This window comes from Phalacrocorax carbo, chromosome 11 (assembly GCF_963921805.1).
Source record: "Phalacrocorax carbo chromosome 11, bPhaCar2.1, whole genome shotgun sequence".
NCBI classification, from domain to species: domain Eukaryota; kingdom Metazoa; phylum Chordata; class Aves; order Suliformes; family Phalacrocoracidae; genus Phalacrocorax; species Phalacrocorax carbo.
In genome coordinates, this window is record NC_087523.1 from 16,906,253 (window position 1) to 16,925,575 (window position 19,323).

The 19,323-nt window shown below is 42.8% G+C and overlaps 2 protein-coding genes across 3 annotated transcripts in view; one reads left to right on the top strand and one right to left on the bottom strand.

Moving 5' to 3' along the window:
• COMMD5 (COMM domain containing 5) overlaps positions 1–19,323 on the top strand; it is a 191,457-nt gene that overhangs the window by 158,028 nt on the left and 14,106 nt on the right. The window contains exons 2-3 of one of the 2 annotated variants that reach the window (XM_064463230.1): positions 14,783–14,949; positions 18,541–18,701. In XM_064463230.1, coding sequence (XP_064319300.1) covers positions 14,783–14,949; positions 18,541–18,701 — 328 coding nt within the window. Of the gene's footprint in view, positions 1–14,546; positions 14,950–18,540; positions 18,702–19,323 lie in introns of those variants that run through there. The other variant, XM_064463231.1, reaches the window with a different exon arrangement.
• FAM199X (family with sequence similarity 199, X-linked) lies at positions 1,559–14,517 on the bottom strand. Its single transcript, XM_064463229.1, has 6 exons — positions 14,330–14,517; positions 11,322–11,541; positions 9,421–9,570; positions 8,922–9,083; positions 6,983–7,243; positions 1,559–6,082 (listed from the first exon to the last, which is right to left on the bottom strand). The coding sequence occupies exons 1-6, from the start codon at positions 14,515–14,517 to the stop codon at positions 5,912–5,914; spliced, it is 1,152 nt and encodes a 383-aa protein (XP_064319299.1). The 3' UTR covers positions 1,559–5,911.

Here is a 19,323-nt window from a genome sequence, read left to right on the forward strand (position 1 = left end):
TGAAACAGGACTTACTGGGAAAGTTCACAAGTCCAAAGCACTGCAGATCAGTTCACCAGGATCCTGTGACTGAGAAAGCATAAGCATCAATATCCCTGCAGCTCCCTGGTGCTACGCAGGGAGTGTAAGGGAGCACACTACAAGCAACCACCACAACGCGTCAAGGACCTTGATAACATTTCAATTTGTTTTGCTGCAAAACACTCTGTGCTGTCACTCACCTTTGGGTGAAAACAGAAGAAAACCACAAACAGGTTGCTGAAGGCAAAGCAACACAAGAACAATAGCTTCTGCAGTCTCCCAGTTGCAGAATCTACAGTTAAAGGTCACTGACAGTTTGACAAGACTTGCTGTGACACGCAGTGTTTCTGCCCTCGTCTGTCCCTCTCCATCCCTCAATATCTACGGAAAGAGGCTGGGATGGTAACATTTCATCAGTTTTAACTTCTGTGTGTGATGAGAATCAACTTCCATAAGCGTTTGATGAGCCTTAGCTGGGATGAACAGGGCAGTTTAGATCCCTCAGAGGCTGCAGGAGACCTTCTGAACACTGAGGAAGACACCCTTATGACAGCTATTCTCAGGTTTTCAGAATTTTTCCGCTGGATTCCAAGGGGAAAAAGGAATTTTTGTAATATTACACTTGAAACTTCAGTATTGCAGAAGGCAAATTTGGTTCACAGACAACACAGAACATACAGGCTGGCAAGTGTCCTCGCTGTGGCCAACTCAAACACTGGTGATTGTAAAGCCATTGCCACCACCGTGTCCTTGCTGGTGCTGCGTGTCTTGGTGTGCATCGCTGGGACTCCGGGAATCCCTGAGCACACCTGCTTCTGCTGTAGCAAGTGAGACCTGGATTTACAATAGTGACACACAAGTGCCTGCAGGATGAACTGTGAGAGCGTGGTAGGTTGTCAGCTTGGAAGCCCTACTAGGGATTTTAAACATCACAGGATAGGTGGTGGTTTGATGGCTATGGGTACAGAGGGTGACAGCAGAAAGATTCAGAGTTATTGCTGGCAACAAAAGTGATCCCTATGCCCTCAGCTACACAGTACACAGCATATCTATAAAAAAAATGCTCTGGCACAGAAATCAAAGCTAAGGGCAGACAGCCTTCAGTACAAGGTCTTGGGCTGGATCGTTCACAACAAGTAATTGTTTTCCTGTGAAACAATTCTGATCAGATTTTGTGGACAACAAACCACACTAGTTAAAGAGGGACTGGTCTGCCTTCTGTCACAAGAACAGTTAACATGTGCCACTTTATTTGTACTCACTGCCTGAACAGTGAGTGTGCAACCCCTACATCGGAACCCCGCTGCTCTGAAGAAGACAGCACATAGTTTCATCAGAATATCTTTGCTATGTCATCAATTTTAATTCCAACCTGTACTTCAGTATGCATGTAACTATTTTCGAATACATTGAAAACTTGAAGTCAACAGCGTCAGCCACGAGCACTGCAGCTTTCAGTAAGTCCTTCACAACTTCAGAAAAATCTCTATAAACATTGTGGAAAGTAGATACAGAATGTACAGAGGACAGTTTTCTATACAAAAGTGCATTTTAGCAATAGAATTAGCAGAGAACCTGGGGAAAAAAAACGCTCTGTGTTTAAGCAGTACCATATACTCTAATCTATACCCCAATCTCTCCCCCCAAAAATTAAAAATTAAATTAAAAAAAAAAAAAATCAAACCCCCACTTTCCCCTTGCTTTGGTTATGAACTATATTCAAAGCTTCAACATTACAATTTTTTTTTAATTGAAGAATGTATTTGTAAATTGGAAATGTTTTGAAGTTAGCCAGATGAGAGAGAATGCAAGTATGATTAATCAGAGTTAATAGTCAATCCAGACAAGCTTTGAATATTGCTAGGATTTGCCCTTTGTAGCTTAATAAACTATTTTTGCAATCCTTAAATAGAAAATTGCATGTTGACTTGTCTTCTCTATGACCAAGAATGGTTTAATGTTCTGTAGCTTACCTGCCAATCGGTCTAACACCATTCACCACGAGAATCTGGCTTACAAGAATGAACTTCAAGAGCCCCCTAAAACAGTCAGGTTTATTAATATTTATAGACCAACATGTGAACTGATTTCAAAGCTGAAAGTGTTAAGAGAAAAGAAATGGCTTCAGGCCATTCAGCATAGATGAACAGTAAATATTGCCGTTTTTATGCTTCTATATTGTATATGCACCTCTGATGTAAATGCATGTGAATAAGTTCAAGCAGGTTGGTTGGTTTGTTTTTTCCCCAGAGAATGATCTTCACAGGTTTCAAACCACAATATAAGAACTAAAAGTTAAGCCCAGGAAAGTCTTGCGAAGACTCTTCTTGCTCTTCTTAGTGAGCGCCCCATACTGAGAATACTATAACCATCTTCTAAGCAGCTTCCCAGATAAAGAAAAATAGATAATATCTTAACAAAGGATGACATTAGATACACACACAAAAATGAGACAGGTTTGTCAGGCAGCTAGCTTTCTTCCTCATATTTAAAATCGTATTAGAAAAAGAATCTTCTCTATTGTTTACAGTCCTATTGCAATCAGACTTTCAGTGCTCCTTCTAAGCCTTTTTAGAGAAAAAGTTACCATGGAAGCAAACCGTTAACGTTACAGAGTGTAAACTGGTTACATTCATATTACAGTGGGTACAAAGCACCTAGATATACAGCTTCAGTACCGTGGAGCCATACAAAGATAAGCTTTTTCCTATTTGTCTCTATTTTGCTTTTAAGCTTGATATTTTTTATCTGTGAATAAAAAGCAGAGATTTTATTCTTTTTTGAAAAAGCACTAATAAGAATCCATGAGTCTGTTACTCTTCCTTATCTATCTGAGCCCAATAATCTGTAGATAACTTCCCGTAGAATGACGTGGTAGCCACGATGGCCAACACTCAAATCGACAAGACCAGGTTTAACTAAAATTCCTACTGTCTTGACTAATGCCACAGGTATCCAATGCAAATTCATAGAATCATAGACTCATTTAGGTTGGAAAAGACCTTTAAGATCATCGAGCCCAACTGTAAACCCAACACTGCCAAGTCCACCACTAAACCATGTCCCTAAGCACCACATCTACAGGTCTTTTAAATACCTCCAGGGACAGTGACTCAACCACTCCCCTGGGTAAGCAAACAGCATATTGCAGGGAAAGACAAGAATCTGAGAAAACCACCTCGTCCTTCAACAAAAGGAGTTTGTCATTAGTTCTCTCGAATCCCACAGCTACTTCAGGCCTGATTCTCTGAGATGCCAAGTACTCGGCAAAGACCACATTCAGGTAAGCCAGATGTTATTCTGCATTCTTAGCAGAACATTCAGAGTTTTGGATTCTTAGGTTATAAGCATCCTGGGACTACAATATTACAGAGCTATAAAATTATTACCATGGAACCCCTGGAAATCCACTCTTTTCTGTTGTTTTAACTGTCACACAAGTGACTGAAGTACCCAGCTGGAGATGACATACCACAATCAGCTACCGTGGCACACAGGATGTTTTCATCTAATGTAACAGATGAGCAACTGGACCATCTAATCACTTGGATTAAATTATTGTTACATGCTCAAACTAAGATTAAGAAATACTATCCTCCCTCATTTCACGACCTCTGGAAGCTAGTAGACAGGTGACTAAGAAGAACTGTTACCTCAAAATGAGGGGGTTTCTCTCAACAAAGCCTGAGGGATTTTGAACTCTGAAGAGCTGCTGAAACAGAATAAAGTGACACGCTTTCATGCTCCACCACTCTGAGATACTGCACCTTTCTTAAAATTAATTTCAGTGTCTCAATTCTCTACCCTATTAAGTGCGAATTTTTCTTCAGAAAAAAAAAAATCACATTTCAAAGTCACTGCAGAAAATAAAAGTTGTAACTGAACGGTGACAGTGTACACACAGTGAAATATTTCAGGATGAATTCAGCCATTATAGCCATGGTAAGTTGCAGGAATTCAACAACTGTACCCTGAAATTAGCTGAATTGACAGCAGTTCAATTTTTTGTTCCATCCAAGATATTTAAAAGAAGCTCCAGATTTAAGTCAATCTAAATTCTGAGGAACTTGTATACTCTTAAGAAGTTTTTGTTATTGTTCCTACTTGAAGAAGGGAGGCAACAACCAGCTATAGTGCAGTGCAAGCAAATACTGACAGGTAATGGTCACTTCTGGTTAGTGGCCAAATAACTGGCCATATGGGATAGCTAACACTCGCGTTTAAAATTACATTACATAGCTTTTAACCAGTCAATGGCCAAGTCTGGGTACCTGTTGTCTAGCAGCGGTAGCAGTGACTAAGTTCACACATACTAGTTTGACTATGGACCTCATTTATTTCTTATCAAAGGCCTTTCAGGACTACTGTTCAGGTATTTTACTGGTCAGTTTATTTTGAGGCTACAAGGAATGCCACTTCTGAAAGAAAAACACTTCAGCTGTCAGGGCTAGTAAGTCTGTGCAGGACATGCAAAATGAATATGTGTAGTCCTAGATAAAGTTGGTCATCCAATTCTGCAGGACTGGGCTGTATCCTGCTATTACAGGCGCCTGTGGCCACACTAAACTGCCAAACTCCTTAATTCACAAGAGCAAAATGAAAGTAATAATGCATCACGATAATGAGAAGTTACTTCTTAAACTTGGAAGTAGAAAATACTTTTATAATATTTTAAGTTTCCTGTTGAAGTTTAGAAGTATCATTTTTATCTCAGCTGTGGGGGGCAGGAGGTCTGTAACAAGTAGTTCCAAGATAATGACTTAAAAGTCACCTTACAGATTGTCACAATTAGGAAACAGGTTAAAACTACTTTTACCTCCCTGCCTGAAAGCCACAATCTTACCTCATCTTCTTAGCAAGAGAAATTTGAGAAAAGCCAACAGACAACAAACGGAGAATTCTGAAACACGTAATGGTGTAACAACCCACACAGAAGACACATCCTCAGCTAAACACACAATTAAAAAGCACAGTTGCGTTGATTAAGTTCTCTTGCCAACAACATGAATCTATTCAGACAAGCTTCTGGGGAAAAAAGCCACCAAAGCTGCGTGCCACTTGTTTGCACTTCTTTCTCCAGTAGTGTTTTTAAGTAGTGTCCTAGACAACTTAATTGCAGATTAGTGTACGTTCAATGCATAAAGATGTTTTTATTTTAATCTTTTCATAGCAATACTAGGGATGTACTAGTCAACCCTCAGTAGCAATCATACTACAAGATACTGAGCAGCAAAATAACTTTCTAAAGACTAAGCTTGCAAGTTGGTTTTTTGAATCCTAATTGCTCCCTAAAGAACTACATTAGCAGGCATTATTTGTGTTAGACTGCCTGTGTTAGAAGTCCTGCCTCTTGTTTTCTGTGTAGTTTAAATTGCAACTTCTAGAAAAGGATTTATCACAGTACCTTGATTTTGTATGATCCTAGAGCAAGACTGAAGAAAGCCCTATAGAGCTGAAGATTTTTTCCTCATGCTAAACAAGCTTCCTAATAATGGGAAAGGAAGGCAAAACAAGCCAAGTGTAATATTAACTCAAAGCTGGAAAAACCAAAAAGGCTGAAGCATAGTAACGCATGCTTAGTGTCATCCAAAAGCACCCCTAGACTTGTGTCTTGCAGGTAAGTTAGCATGGTAGGCAAGTTCAAGTGTCCTTAAAATTGTATCTATTCAGCAGCTTTTCAGAAGTCAGTTAAGTTTCTGAATCCTTTGTTGCAAAATTAGTCTCAAAAAGCTGAAGTTACTCAATACTTAGACCTTCTTTCCAAAATTACACTTGAGAAAAGATCTGGTTTACACTGTTAACACTAATCAAGATTTGGTCAAGAAATATATGTAAACAAGAAGGATAATACATTTAAGGCTTAGAAAGAACACTGATAAATTCACCCCTGTCACATTAAAACATCCACATCTCCTTCATGGTCCTCCTCAGTCACTTTTAAAGAGAGCACTTCTTCATTAAGAAATAATCCACTCAGTCTTTCCTTACGAGCTTGTCTTTGTTCTTTCAGCTGTCTCTTGCGTAAGGCCTTTTGCTGTAGCTTCCGTTGCTTGGAACGTTTCTGTCAAAATACAGACAAGACAAAATATAAGATTCTGTTCTGTAGATTAGAAACCACCTTTAAAGCTGACAAATACAAGGTAACCTCTAAAATAACACCTGCTCTAGAAAGTAACTAGAATGAATTCTCAGAGGTGGTGCAAACATGCATCCAAAATCGTATCTAGTGTTAAAACATCAAGGCCATTTACCACATCTGAGTTATGCGGCACAGCATCACCCTGGGATGTTGCACAGCTGCATCACTGATCTCAAGAATCCTTATTGCATGGGAAATGTTACAGTCTTACAAAAATGACCTGAGATGTTGAAAAGCAAGCAGGAACTGCTCCTCTCCTCCACACTTGACATTGAAATTATGGAAACAGGTGCCACAGTACTACTAGAGTTGAAACATGCTTCAGTAAGTCACTCCTCACCAAATAATCTCATGAAACATGTTGGAAGAATAAACCAAAAAAGATTCAAAAAGCCTGATGAAACTTCTAGTTGGGGAAAGAAAAACCTCAACCAAGACAGCCTTCACTCTCCAGAAATCTCCTAGATTAGGTAGATCAATCTTGAATAAATTTTTTTGGTAAAACTGTGTGTTCATTCAAAGAATCAAGTTAGATGCATAGGCCTTTATTCACCCCCCCCTCACCTTAATCTAAACAAAAGCATAGAAGATCTACAACATAGAAACATCAGGCTTTCCCTTAGAAGAGAAGTGATGGGAAGAGCACGAGTTTAAATTCCTTATGGTCATGTCAGAGGAAACAGCATTGGTTTAGCTAGATAACTTCAGCAGATCCTCAGTTACTAACCATGCTCCTTCAGTACAAATATCCCAGTTAAGATCACATAAGCAACATTAACAAGTCGGACAGTTAATACACATGTACATAATTAGAAACTTTACTTTTGAATCCCGGATTCTTTCTGCAGCGCTTGTGGACAAATTACTATCGCTATGCGCTCGACTCATGTTGGCACTGGAGTTTGAAGCAGAGTTTGCAATGCTAGAACCACTGCTGCTTGCTGAGCTGACCATGCTGGCACTGCTGCTGCTGGCACTGGCACCACTCACACCACTGGTACTTGCACAACTGTAGCTACTCCTCTTCCAGCCTTCCCTTGCAGACCGTTGACGAGGTCCATGTTCCTTGATATAGTTTCTCACCTTTAGAAGAGAGGCAGCAGAATTATTGAAGCCTGATAAATACTGTACTGAGATACTCCTTTTCATGGGAAAAACACCATTTGCCTACTAATAAAGATCAAGTTATTGTATCAGTTCAGTTTGTTTTAAAACATTTTGCTGTGGCTGCTTCAATCCCAAGCCATCTGGCAGTCGTCAAGAGAACTTAACTAAGAGCTAAGTTAATATTAACTTCATTACAGAAGGAAGAAAACTACGTAAGAGATTTTGGGGTTTTCTCCCCTCTCCTGCCCCTCAAGTTTTCTACTACATAATAGTAAATTATTGTAACACCAAACAGGAGTATCAGCCAAGTTCAGCTGAACTAAGTTGTTTACCTAATGTATCACAGCCCTTTATTTTGCTAGGTATATTCAAACAGCAGCAGCTGTGAGGAAAGCAGTACTTTTCTACTTTAAAACGATACTCACAAAGCGTTTGAAATACGAAATAGGCCAAGGCCATAAGAGCAGTGAATGTTTTCCGTTTTCAATCTTTATCTTCGTCATATTCACAAATGCAGAGTATCACTGAGGAGTCCAGCTTGTTTGGATACTGCATCTTTTCCCAACAACACATCACAATAGAACAAAGACTAAGACGATGTATCTACTGTACCAATCAGGTACCCTTCTTTGTTATAATCTGTATTTTTGTAACAATTTTAGAATGCCTTTTTCTACATCTCTTTTTACATGTCATTTTTGGTCTTCCCCGACAAATTCCAATCCTTTGGAGTCTTAACTCTTAATCCTTAAATTTTAAACTCTTAATCCCACTTAAAGAATTAAGTGGAAAATGAAAAAGGTATATTAAGGTACACAAACCATAGGATCGGTGCAGTCTGGGGTATCTGTTGGGCAGCCCTGCACTTGACTGCCATAGCTTGAGCAAGACAGTAAACCAAACCCACACCTCTGACCATGGAGCTAGGGTTATTTAGCCTGGTGAAGAGGAGGCCAAGAGGAGACCTTATCGCTTTCCACAGCTACCTGAAAGGAGGTTGTAGCGAGGAGGGTGTTGGCCTCTTCTTCCAGCTTACTAGTGATAGGACAAGAGGAAATGGCCTCAAGTTGTGCTAGAGGAGGTTTAGATTGGATACTAAGGAAAATTTGTGTGCTGAAAGAGTGGTCAGGCATTGGAACAGGCTGCCCAGGGAGGTGGTGGAGTCGCCATCCCTGGGGGTGTTCAAAAAAACGTGTAGACGGGGCACTTCAGGATGTTGTTTAGGAGGCCTGGGGGTGTTGGGTTGACGGTTGCACTTGATTATCTTAGAGGTCTTTTCCAACCTTAATGATTCTATGATTCTAAATGCTAGTTTATATTCAGTGAGCAAATTAAGATCCTCAACCAGCTGATGGTCATGAAATGGAATGCACTTTGTCATAAGCAGTACTGGGCCCACAGCATAACTCATTACACACACACACCAGCTTAGGCTTAACACATACTGAGGATACATAACCACAGCCTTTCATATAAAGCTTTAATACATACAATATGCTTTTGAACTCTGTTATTCCTCATTGACAATATTGTGCTCTAGTTTATCTCCCTGTATCTAATGATTCTGTATAAAAACTGATCACAACTCTGTAAGAGATTTTGTAAGACGTATCAGACGGTGAAACCCCAAAGATGTATACAAATCTTAACTCACCTGTTTCAGTTTTTCATCTGTGAGACAGTTCAATTCAATAATGAATTCACTATCTGTAGGTGATATCTGAGCAGTAGGATCAATAATTTTAATAATATCAAGTTGCTCTCGAAGGCCCATCTCTGTACTGACTTTGCGACTCAAATATTCAATATATTCAACCTAGGACCCAAAGAAAGGGAGGTCATTTTAAAGTATTGTTGATTCTAAATGACTGACAGAAAAGAGGACCAAAAGAATAAAGTGTGCCCAAATATCATATTTCCTACAATTCGAGCCTCACCAAGTATCCTCAAAAACTCAAGGTGAGAACCTGAGTACACATTAAACTGCCTACTACAGATGCAGAGGACAGGAAGGTTTAGTTTCAAGAGTCAAGCAGTATTGCGCAGGTCTACATTCACACCTACAGCAACCAGTGTGTCTTTTAAGATGTGGCACTAATTGAAAGTTCTTCTGTATATTACAGTTCTCACACAGGAAAAAAAGTCAGTTTCACCTGTTCATCATTTGTCATTGCACTCCATGGAAGTTCATCGAGATTCCTATGCTTGTTTTTCTTTTTTGGAAGCAGACAAGGAGAGCTCGGAATACTAGGTATCACATCAGAAAGTACATCACTCCCACTTGTAATGTCGCTGCCAGGCAACTTGTAGTATGCAAGAGAAAGAACAAAGCCTTAGAATACAGTAGGCAGATTTAAAGTCATTCTAACACTATTAACAATTCAAAACATGCCATCAAATTAGCAAAGCATGGCTTATCTATGCACTCTAACAACTTCTTAATAATTACTCGTAACCCTGCAGTACTCCTTTGAATATTCCAACAAAGAGCAAGTGCAAACTCAATTCACACTACTCTCTACTTATCAATCCTCTTTTTAAAAATCTGCATTTAAGAACACAGCAGAATGATGTGGCATTTCAATTGTTTCCCTCCTCCATCAGTGGCAACTGTCCATTACAATCCAAACCTAAATCTAAACCTCCCATTTTAAAGAATAAGTCTAGTTTAAGGAAAATAATTTCAAAGTAGCTTTGTAATTTATACCACACCCAAAATTACACAAGACAATTCACTTAAAATCACTGTCATTTTCCTGGAAGCAACTGCAGAACTTTAGCTGGCTTCATTTATACAACTGACATGTAATTTCTGAACGTGCTTCCAGTCAAAGCGTGACAGTTGGATTACTCATGCTCAGATTCTGCCAGATAAAAGCATAAAGAGCTACAAAAAAGTCTTTCCAAAATTCTACAAGTCCAAACATCTAGTATGTCTCTTAAAAAATGCTTGTTTTAAAAAACAAAGAACAATTTTAAAAAGCTAGTTACTAATCAAACACACTGCCCGCTAACTAAGACACGGGAAATTGATTCTTTTCAAAACAATCGCCAAGTTTATCAGGCACTTAGAATTTCACAACTCGGTGAAGCTCTGAACCTTTGGGATCCAGTCTGAGTTGTTCCTACAGGCTGCATTTTACAAATGCACTTGTAACTTCTGTAATACAATATACAGAGAGACTAGCGGTTCGACTAAACCAGCAAGAAGTTCAGAGCTAATATCAGTCCTTGTTATCTTAAGTTCATTTGCATGTGCCAGAACAGGTTGGCTTTCTTGAAATCAGTGTTTTCATTCCTTATCCTGCACTTAGGAGACTCTGTACATGCTTTGACTAAGCCTTATGAGAAAATTTAAAAGTATTCCTCGGTGTACTCTGAAGCGCCACATTTCCTATTGCAAAGTTATGTATACATTCACAGTTGATTTAAGTCTATAATATAAATAAGTCTATAATACATGAAAAGATCTGCATCTCACAATTGATGAGCAAAGACAACTACCACAAACAAGAGATACCTGAGCAGGACAGCATCCAGCACAGACTAAGGAAAAGCAGGATGTGATTCACCTTCACACTTTTCCCATCCTGGTGATAGAAAGTGAGCTCTGTACTCTCACTGTCACAGAAGAAAATGTAGAAATAGGCTGTGGCAAGAGCTTCTACGCTTTACCTAGGTGCTAGCTCCATTCCAAAGGAAGATTTAATATGACCAAATCACTGGAAGCAGACATCTATAATCAGATTTCATTAGCAGGGCAGATCCTCAGTACAAAGGATCTAAGCTCAGGGCTACAAGACACATTCTGGTGTCTGAAACTAAACTACCATAATGCGTAGGCATCCCTCTTTGAAGAGCTGACCTTCAGCCTCTCCTCCAGATTAAGAATACTGGAACAAAATGGAACAAAACATTTTCTTCTTTGCTGAAAATATCTGCTCTTACGTTCAGTAGCTACCAAGAAACAAATGTTGAGGACTTTTGAATCAAAGCTAAACCCAGCACTTAACAGCCTATACAAAATTCTACGTTTACAGTGGAACTATTTTACCTGCCATTCAAACTCACTGTCTGACCAATCCCAGTATGTGCTGATAGAAGACGAGACATCGCTGCAGACACTGCCCTCAGGGAACAAGTCAAAAGAGGTGAACTCCTGGTCATCCAACAGAGAGTAACAGTCATCTTGGTCACCAACTGAAACTGATGAGAACAGCTCCTCGCTGCACTCTGAGCTGGCTACGCTGGTTCCGCAAGACGTCAAGTTCCACCTGCAAAACAGGACAAAACAAATAGCAGTGAACATATTAGCATCATGTGTCCCGAAAAATGCCTACTTCTTTTAAGCCTCATAAAACTATCTCCACTTTGCTTGTCAGTAACATTATACATTGATTTTACTGAAGTTATAATTACATAAATCGAAATATTCTATTTAAAAATATTTTTAAAGGTCCATAAACAGCACCAAAGGGAACGCAACATTAAAAATGGCAAGGCAAAAATCCACATACAGTTAGTATATTTACACCTTTATTTTAATATATTAACGCTTTCCACCCCAGAGGTCTGATACCTGTAGTGTGTAAATTGTAGGGGTTTTTTTGGTTGGTTGGTTTTTTAAATACACTGAACTTAAAATATTATTTCCCATATGTTGGGATATTTAAACTTCCATGTAAAGTGAAATAAGCAAAACTAAGTAGTAAATCAATTGGACTTCAGGACAAATAAGAGTCAAAAAGAAATTCTACGTTGATAATGCCACACAAAACTAAGGCTTAATAGGGAAACGCATAATGAATATGCCCAAGGCTCCAATAGTCACTATTTTCATCTCTGAATGCCAAAAATATTGGATATGCTGTTGGAATGAGACAGTGCAAGATGGGAAAAGGACCTGTGTGAAAATGCTACCATTGCAAAATTAAACACTTTTTTCCCCTCATAATTTAATTTTAAAAGCTGGTTAATGTTGTTTCTAAAGGAAAGCAACTGAGGACTCAGACTTCACAGAACAGGGTTTTTACTCTAATGAGAGTAAGCCAGAATTTATCAAGTTCATGAAATTAGTCTTTGTATCTGGATTAATTTTACATATTGGTGAAAAGCAGGTTGATACAACTATGAGTCAGCACAGCACCACAATATGGCCAAAACAATTTGAAAAGGGCTTCTAAAATCCACCACACAAACCCATGCTCTCATCTCCTGTTCCCTCAGCCTATCCACTCCAGCGTGGCTAACTAGAACAGCATTCCGCTATCCAAGCACAGAAGCTGAGCAATGCCGTTGCCCAGAAAGGCTGGTCCTCACTGTCCTTCCTTAAGCCGCATACCAGGTTGGCTGAACATGCTTGCGATTAACTCACTCTCACATCTATCTGGCCAGCAGTGATTTTATCCAACATTAAACACATTTCAAAAACTTTTATTTTAGCAGACCCAGGAGATCTTGCGCTCCCTCCCTTTCTGCATCCCTTATACAGGTGCGATGTTTTACTGGTACAGACTTTTGTAGGCAGGGCAATCAATCGGTATAGAACAGGCTACAAGCATGGTGACGCAGCATGCTTTTAAATGTTGTGACAGTTTCAGTATTCACGGAATGTCGATGAAAGATAAGGGTAGACAAAGCTGCCAGACCTTCTAAACACAGGATGAGGTTCTACCACCAACCAACTATGCAGAGATACTCCATGTATGCAGGAGCACTGCAGGTACAGGCAGGCAGCCCTCACCTGCTCATACCTCGGGGGGACCTGCTGTCCTTGCTGGGGGCAACTCGATTAACAAGAAGTGGGAACTACATTAAAATTACTTGTAAGTTTAAAAAATAGAAAGCCTTATGCAAACGCCACAGATTGAGCCGTGCGTCTTTCATCAGTGCAAGACAGGGCACGTCCTTGCCCAGAGAAGTGAAATACCCACCCAAGATGCCTGGGTTACAAACCTGGGTTTGTAAAATGAGCAAGACTGAATAACACACTCCGGAAGTGAAAGGCAATACAAAGAGAAATGTAAAAAGTTAATTCAATACAATTTTGGTGAATATCACAAATTTATCTTACAGAAATGCTATGAATACATCTTACTGTTCATGTCACAATTAGGGTCTTACCATATAAGAGCTAGATCATTAAAATGTATCACATTTGATCAAGGCTCTTCAGGCTGAATCATTTAAGAATCTATAATAAAGAGCTTGCCCTCACAAATGACACTTTTAAAGCATAATTTCCATCTTTTCATACCATTTCATTGAAAGATTACCTTATTATTCACTCTTCATTATGGTGCAGTAGAGACACTAATAACCAGTAAAAGCACCTTGCAACTCTGCAACAGGAACTAAAACTACCCCATATGTATCTTCCAAGACTGAAATCTCAGGAATTGTTCTCAGAAAAAGCTATTGCTATATTCATGTTTAATACTACGCACAAATAAGTGGCAGAAGTAGGTTCTTAGACAAGCAGGACTCTTTGGTTGTGATTTTACAAGCACAACTGGAATTTCTTTATGGAGCTGCATTTGCATTTTTAGAATAGACCTTTTCTACAAATTACAGGCAGAATAATTTGCCTTTAATTAGTAGCATAGGATGGAAATGCTTCTGCAGGAATCGGTGCAGTCACCAAGCCTCCTGACTCATTCCAAACCTCTACAGGTTTGCTTGGCATCCGCACCGGGCCTGTTTTTGATTATTATAAGCACACCCCTCTCTCGTTGCCCACCCTACAGCGCTCAAAACCGCGTTTTAAGACATTCGGGAAGGAATAAATACATCTTAACAAGCGACCAAGCTCACGCTGATCCACAACCGTAACGCTATGAGCCAGGACCGGCCCCAGCTCGCAGGCAGCCCTGCCGAGGGATGTGCAAGCCAAGCGGGGGCGACCGGAGCAGGGTCGCAGCCCGACTCGCACCGGGCAGGGCAGCGGCGGGGAAGCGCGGCCCTCCCGCCCGGGGAGCTCCGGCCCCGCCGCCGCCCCGGCCCGGGCCCGCCGGGCGGGCAGCGGCTGGGGGTCGCCGCGGGTGTCCCCGCGGGTGGGCGGACCTGTTGGAGTGGAAGCGGTGGAGCGGGTCGGTGCGGTGGCAGGAGGAGAGCTGGCACCCGAAGTCGCTGACGTCCAGACAGCCCTCCTCGCTCAGGCTCAAGCTGCCGCCCCGCGGCGGGTGCTGGTGCGAGAGCGGCGGACACGGCTCCTCGGGGGCCAGGAACTTCTCGTACGGCTCCTCCGTCATGGCGGCGGGAAGGAGGAGGATGGAGGAAAAGGCGAGCGCCTCACGCACGCAGCGGCCGAGCCGCAGGCGCCGCCATAAGCCGCCGGTCCCGGGACGCGCCTCAGTCTCGCGGCGCGGCACCTTCCGGCGCCGGCCCTCCGCGCCGGGACGGCACAGCGCCCCCTGCCGCGGCGGAGGGCGCGGGGGCGCGACCCACGCGTGCCCGCCCCTTGCGTGGGGCGGTGCGTCTTGTCAGCGGCAAGCGGGGCCGTGCTGCCATGGCGGCGGCGGCGGCGGCGGTGGGGAAGGCCGCGGGGGCGGCCTACGGGCACGGCGAGAGCGGCGGGGGCCGCGGCGGCGGCTTCTTGGGGCCGCGGGTGCCGGCCGAGGTGGAGGCCATGGCCCGCGGCGTGCAAGATGTGGGGAAGGAGACCTTCCGGCGGCTCCTCAAAGGTAGGGCCCACGCGTGGGTTCGCCCTGCCCCGAGGCGGGGAGCCTCCGGCGTGAGCGCGGGAGGGTCGGGAGGGATTGCCCAGCCAGTCCTCGGGTGAGCCGCGGGTCCTGGGGCAGCCGGAGGGTCCGCGCTGCCCTGCCGCGCGTGGGCGGGGCTGCGGCTCGCCTGGGACGCGCCCCATCCCTTTCCGCGGCAGGAGGCTCAAGCTGAGGGTCCAACGCAACGACGGCGCTTCTCGGTTGTACTTTAAAATTCGGTAAAATCCGTGAGAATGGGGTACGGGCTTGTGCAGCGACGGACGGCCCCAAACTCGCACCGAGCGCGGTTAAAGTCCCTCCCCTCTCGCCCCTCAGCCCCGGAGCCAGCGCTCGGGTCGCCGTCGGGTCGTGTAGGGCCCGTGAAAGCCGGAGAGCCCGTGGGTATCCTCGTAACCTGCGGGAGGAAATAAAGGAGCCTCAGAGTGCAGGTGTCTCACGGGGGTCGGGGCTGTACGGTTGAAAACGCGCTGCCTATTTGATTTTTGTCTGTGAGGCGTCTCCCCGTGGTAAGGCAAGGCTGGTGAGATTTTTCTCGTGATGCCTTTGTCCGCCAAAATCAGAGTTACTGAGCTGAGTCAATTCTTGTACGGAAAATAATCGCAGAATAATCGCAGAGTTGGTTAGCAGAGCCAAAGACTGGCTTGTTTGTGGCCAGCTGCCGCGCAGCACGGCGTAGCGCTGCGGCCCTTGCGTGCGTGGTCTCTCAGCTAACTTCCTCTCAGGCTTTGTCTTCCTGATTTGAATCAACAAGGACTCAAGATATCTGGTGGCTGGTTTGTCTTTAAAGTGTTGCTGCACGGTGTCAGAAGCTGGGCAACATATCCACGCTTTCCTTATGATAATTGAAAGCGATAAAGCTACCTGTAGGCAGAGGCGTTTGGGACGAAGGCGAATGCAGGTGCTGAACCACGTTTGCTGCCTAGCGCAGGTGCAACGGGGACCGAAGAGTTATACCAGTGCCAGGAAGCCTGAGCGTCTCCTGAGCCCCATCAGGGTTCAGTTTTGGTGTAAATTACCAGCTACATTTAGGTGTGCAATAAATGCTTCCTACTGCAGGGGGAGCAAACAGCCCTTCCAGACCACCTGGAGCCAGGGCAGGTAGCCCTCCCGCACGGGTACACCCAGCATGCGCATCCCCGGAGCGATGGAGACTGCCTCCGGGTCATGCAGGGCTGGCAGAGATCCCCAGTTGTCTTCTGCTCTCGCTGGCTGCGACTGACAGCTGGCAGGGCAGCAGTTTTCCCTTTAAAGATTCAGTAGTCTTACATTCTGTTGAAATGCATCATGTCTTGAATCTAAATTGCTCTGGCACTGGCACCAAGTAATGTTTTTGAGGCTGTTGCTGATACTCTATAGCTAATCTAAAAAATTAGATGATGCTTCATATGCCTGCTCAGTTCATGATGTAAAAACTGCATATCCCATTATCTCGGGGTTGTATGGCCAGCGTTATTGTGGGCTCTGCTAAGCTGCAAGTGTACATTTGACACCACAAGCTGCTTCTACTAGGAGCAAAATGACCCAGCAGTGAGATTTTGTTGGGATGTTTTGGGTTATTCCTTTTCTTCTCCCTCAGATTAACTGTTGGAAATGTTGGTACAGCTGATATTTCTGAGTCCTCTGAGCTATACTGGGTAAAAAAGTCTTGTATTCTTGGGTAATGCAAATAGATTATAAAAGAAGACATGGATTTTAAAGCAGTGTTAGGGTTGGTGAGCAGAAAGAAGACCAGTATTCATAGAATGGTTTGGGTTGGAAGGGACCTTCAGGGTCCATCTAGTCCAACCCCCTGCAGTGAGCAGGGACATCTTCAACCAGATCAGGTCACTCAGAGCCCCGTCCAGCCTGGCCTTGAATGTTTCTAGGGATGGGGCATCCCCCACCTCTCTGGGCAACCTGGGCCAGTGTTTCACCACCCTTGTAAAAGAATTTTTCCTTATATCCAGTCTAAATCTACGCTCCTTCAGTTTAAACCATTATCCCTTGTCCTGTCACAACAGGCCTTGCTAAAGAGGTTGCCCCCATCGTTCCTACAGTCCCCCTTTAAGTACTGAAAGGCTGCAATAAGGTCTCGCCGCAGCCTTCTCTACTCCAGGCTGAACAATCCCAACTCTCTCAGCCTGTCCTCATCATTAAACCTGTCTAGTTAAAAACTAAAATCAACCTGTTGTCCTTTGAAGAGACAGATCAAAGCCATCTCTAAGCAGGTAAGTAGACAGCAACCTGTTTCCTGCTCCGTGTGTGACCTAGCAGGCAGGCCTCCGTGCTCATCTGTGTCTGCCGTTCCAGTGAACAGCCTTTTCTCAAAGTTGGTTTTGTTGTTGTAGAGCAGAGCCTTTTTCAGTCAGCGTGGAAAGCTTGGTACTAGCACCTTGCACGTCCTAGCTACTCTGTGTGAAATCTGCCGTGCATATAGTGCCAGGCAAATTCAGTCAGCCACGTGAATGGTCCAGGGCTTGCCTCTGAATTTGGAGTGCATTTAAAGTGTGAAAAGCAAAGAGAATTTTTTCAGAATGAGAAGACAGTAGCCAGTGGAACTCACCAAATGCCAAAAGGAAGGCTGGCAGTTTGATTAAAACCCTTCTTTTTTTATTTTTTCCTCAACCTTAGTATTAAGCTAATCTCTTAGTGTTGGCTTTCAGTAATACTTGCTGGCCATTTTTAACTTTTCATGTTTTATTCACAGCACTAAATGTGGCTCATTATAAACGACCAATCTAATGCCCCGATCCTGCAATGGCCCTGTGTCAGTAATCTTTTCTTCATCCACGGTGGGACTTCCTGTGGCTCCAGCAGCCCATCCAGACTGATCAGAGAGCAGGACAGAGGCTGACATGACAGCAGAGATTTATATAAGCCAGTGCATCTATGGAGAAAAGAATAACTGAATGATGAAGATTGAAATAAACCCCTACCAGTTATTAGCGTATACTACTGTATACACACTCTAATGCATAATGTATATAGTGCTGTGTGGGTTAACACTGATTTCCTTTAAAGTCTGTGCTTTCATCAGTTGTGCAAACTACAAGACTTGAAGGTTTAGTTTTGTCTCCTTGCTCATTTAATCCTTAGTCTCTGCTGACATTGCGAGATAAATTAATTCATGAAATGTTGGAGAACAGTGTCGAATTATTTACTCTCTCAGTCCTCTCTCATCCTGGGCATCAGAAGTGTAATTCAGCTGTGAGCAGACTTCTGATCTGCACAAGTTTGTTGATAGAAGCTCAGGTTGGATTTGGAATCATAAGCAATTAATTTTTGTATCTTTTTTGCATTATCCCACTGGAACAAATTCCAACAGTGTAAACATCTTCAATTTTACGATGCAAAAGCTTGATCCATTGAAGTTCTTTTGGTAAGGTGTTGTGAGGCTGACCCGTGGTGGTGGCTGATCACATGTATTTACAGAGACCTGAAGTGACAGTTTCACATCAGGAAAAATGGCAGTACATTGAGTCAAGTAAAATCATAGATGTGTTTTTGTTAATGTTCACAGTCTCCTGGCCTTCCTCTTTTTAAAGGGTTCTTGCTTTGCTTTCTTATTTACAGTCACTGTTAATGCATTGGAAGGGAAAGACTGCAAGGAATCTGTCAAGCTGATCGCAGAAAGCACTAATCTCTCAGAAGAGCAGCTTGCTTTCCTCATTTCTGGCATGTACACCCTTCTCCGAGAAGCGCTGAGACTCCCCTTATCAACTTTCAAACAAGAGGTAAGTTCTGGGAGTACTTGGAGTCCTGATAAGTTAAAAGCTACGTCAGATGTGAGTTACCATCTAAACCCTATTTGCTGAGGTGGGGAGCTGCACATAAAAATGTTGCTCCAAGTTGAAGTGGTTGGAAGAAGCTCTTAAAAATCTAGATCTTAATATTTTACTTGTTGGGTGGATTTAGAGTGAGCTTTTTGGAAAAACATTTAAGCTTTGGGAAAAAGATTCCTGTATCTTTTTCTGCTTCAGCGTCTTGTTTACTATGCATGCTGTTTTCACTTTTAAAGTAAAACCCCAGAGGAAGCCATTGTTTCATTGGCATCAACTCTCTCTCCTACCCTAACTGTGTTCACCCATACCGCTCATTTTGTCCACACTTCAAATTGTTCATATTTGTTTGTCTGCCTTTCTTCATACTTCAGCCATAGAGGAAGGAAGGTCTTATGGCCAGAACAACATCGTGGAAACTGGGAGAAAGTGCTGTTTCTGCCTAAACTGTGGATGTTCTGTGGATATGTGCATGTCTGCCATGGTCCCAACCCCTCTTCCTTCTTCATGGCTATTTTCTTTTCCTTTTCACGTTACTTCACCGTACATTTTTTCTCTTCTTATTTTATTTTTATTC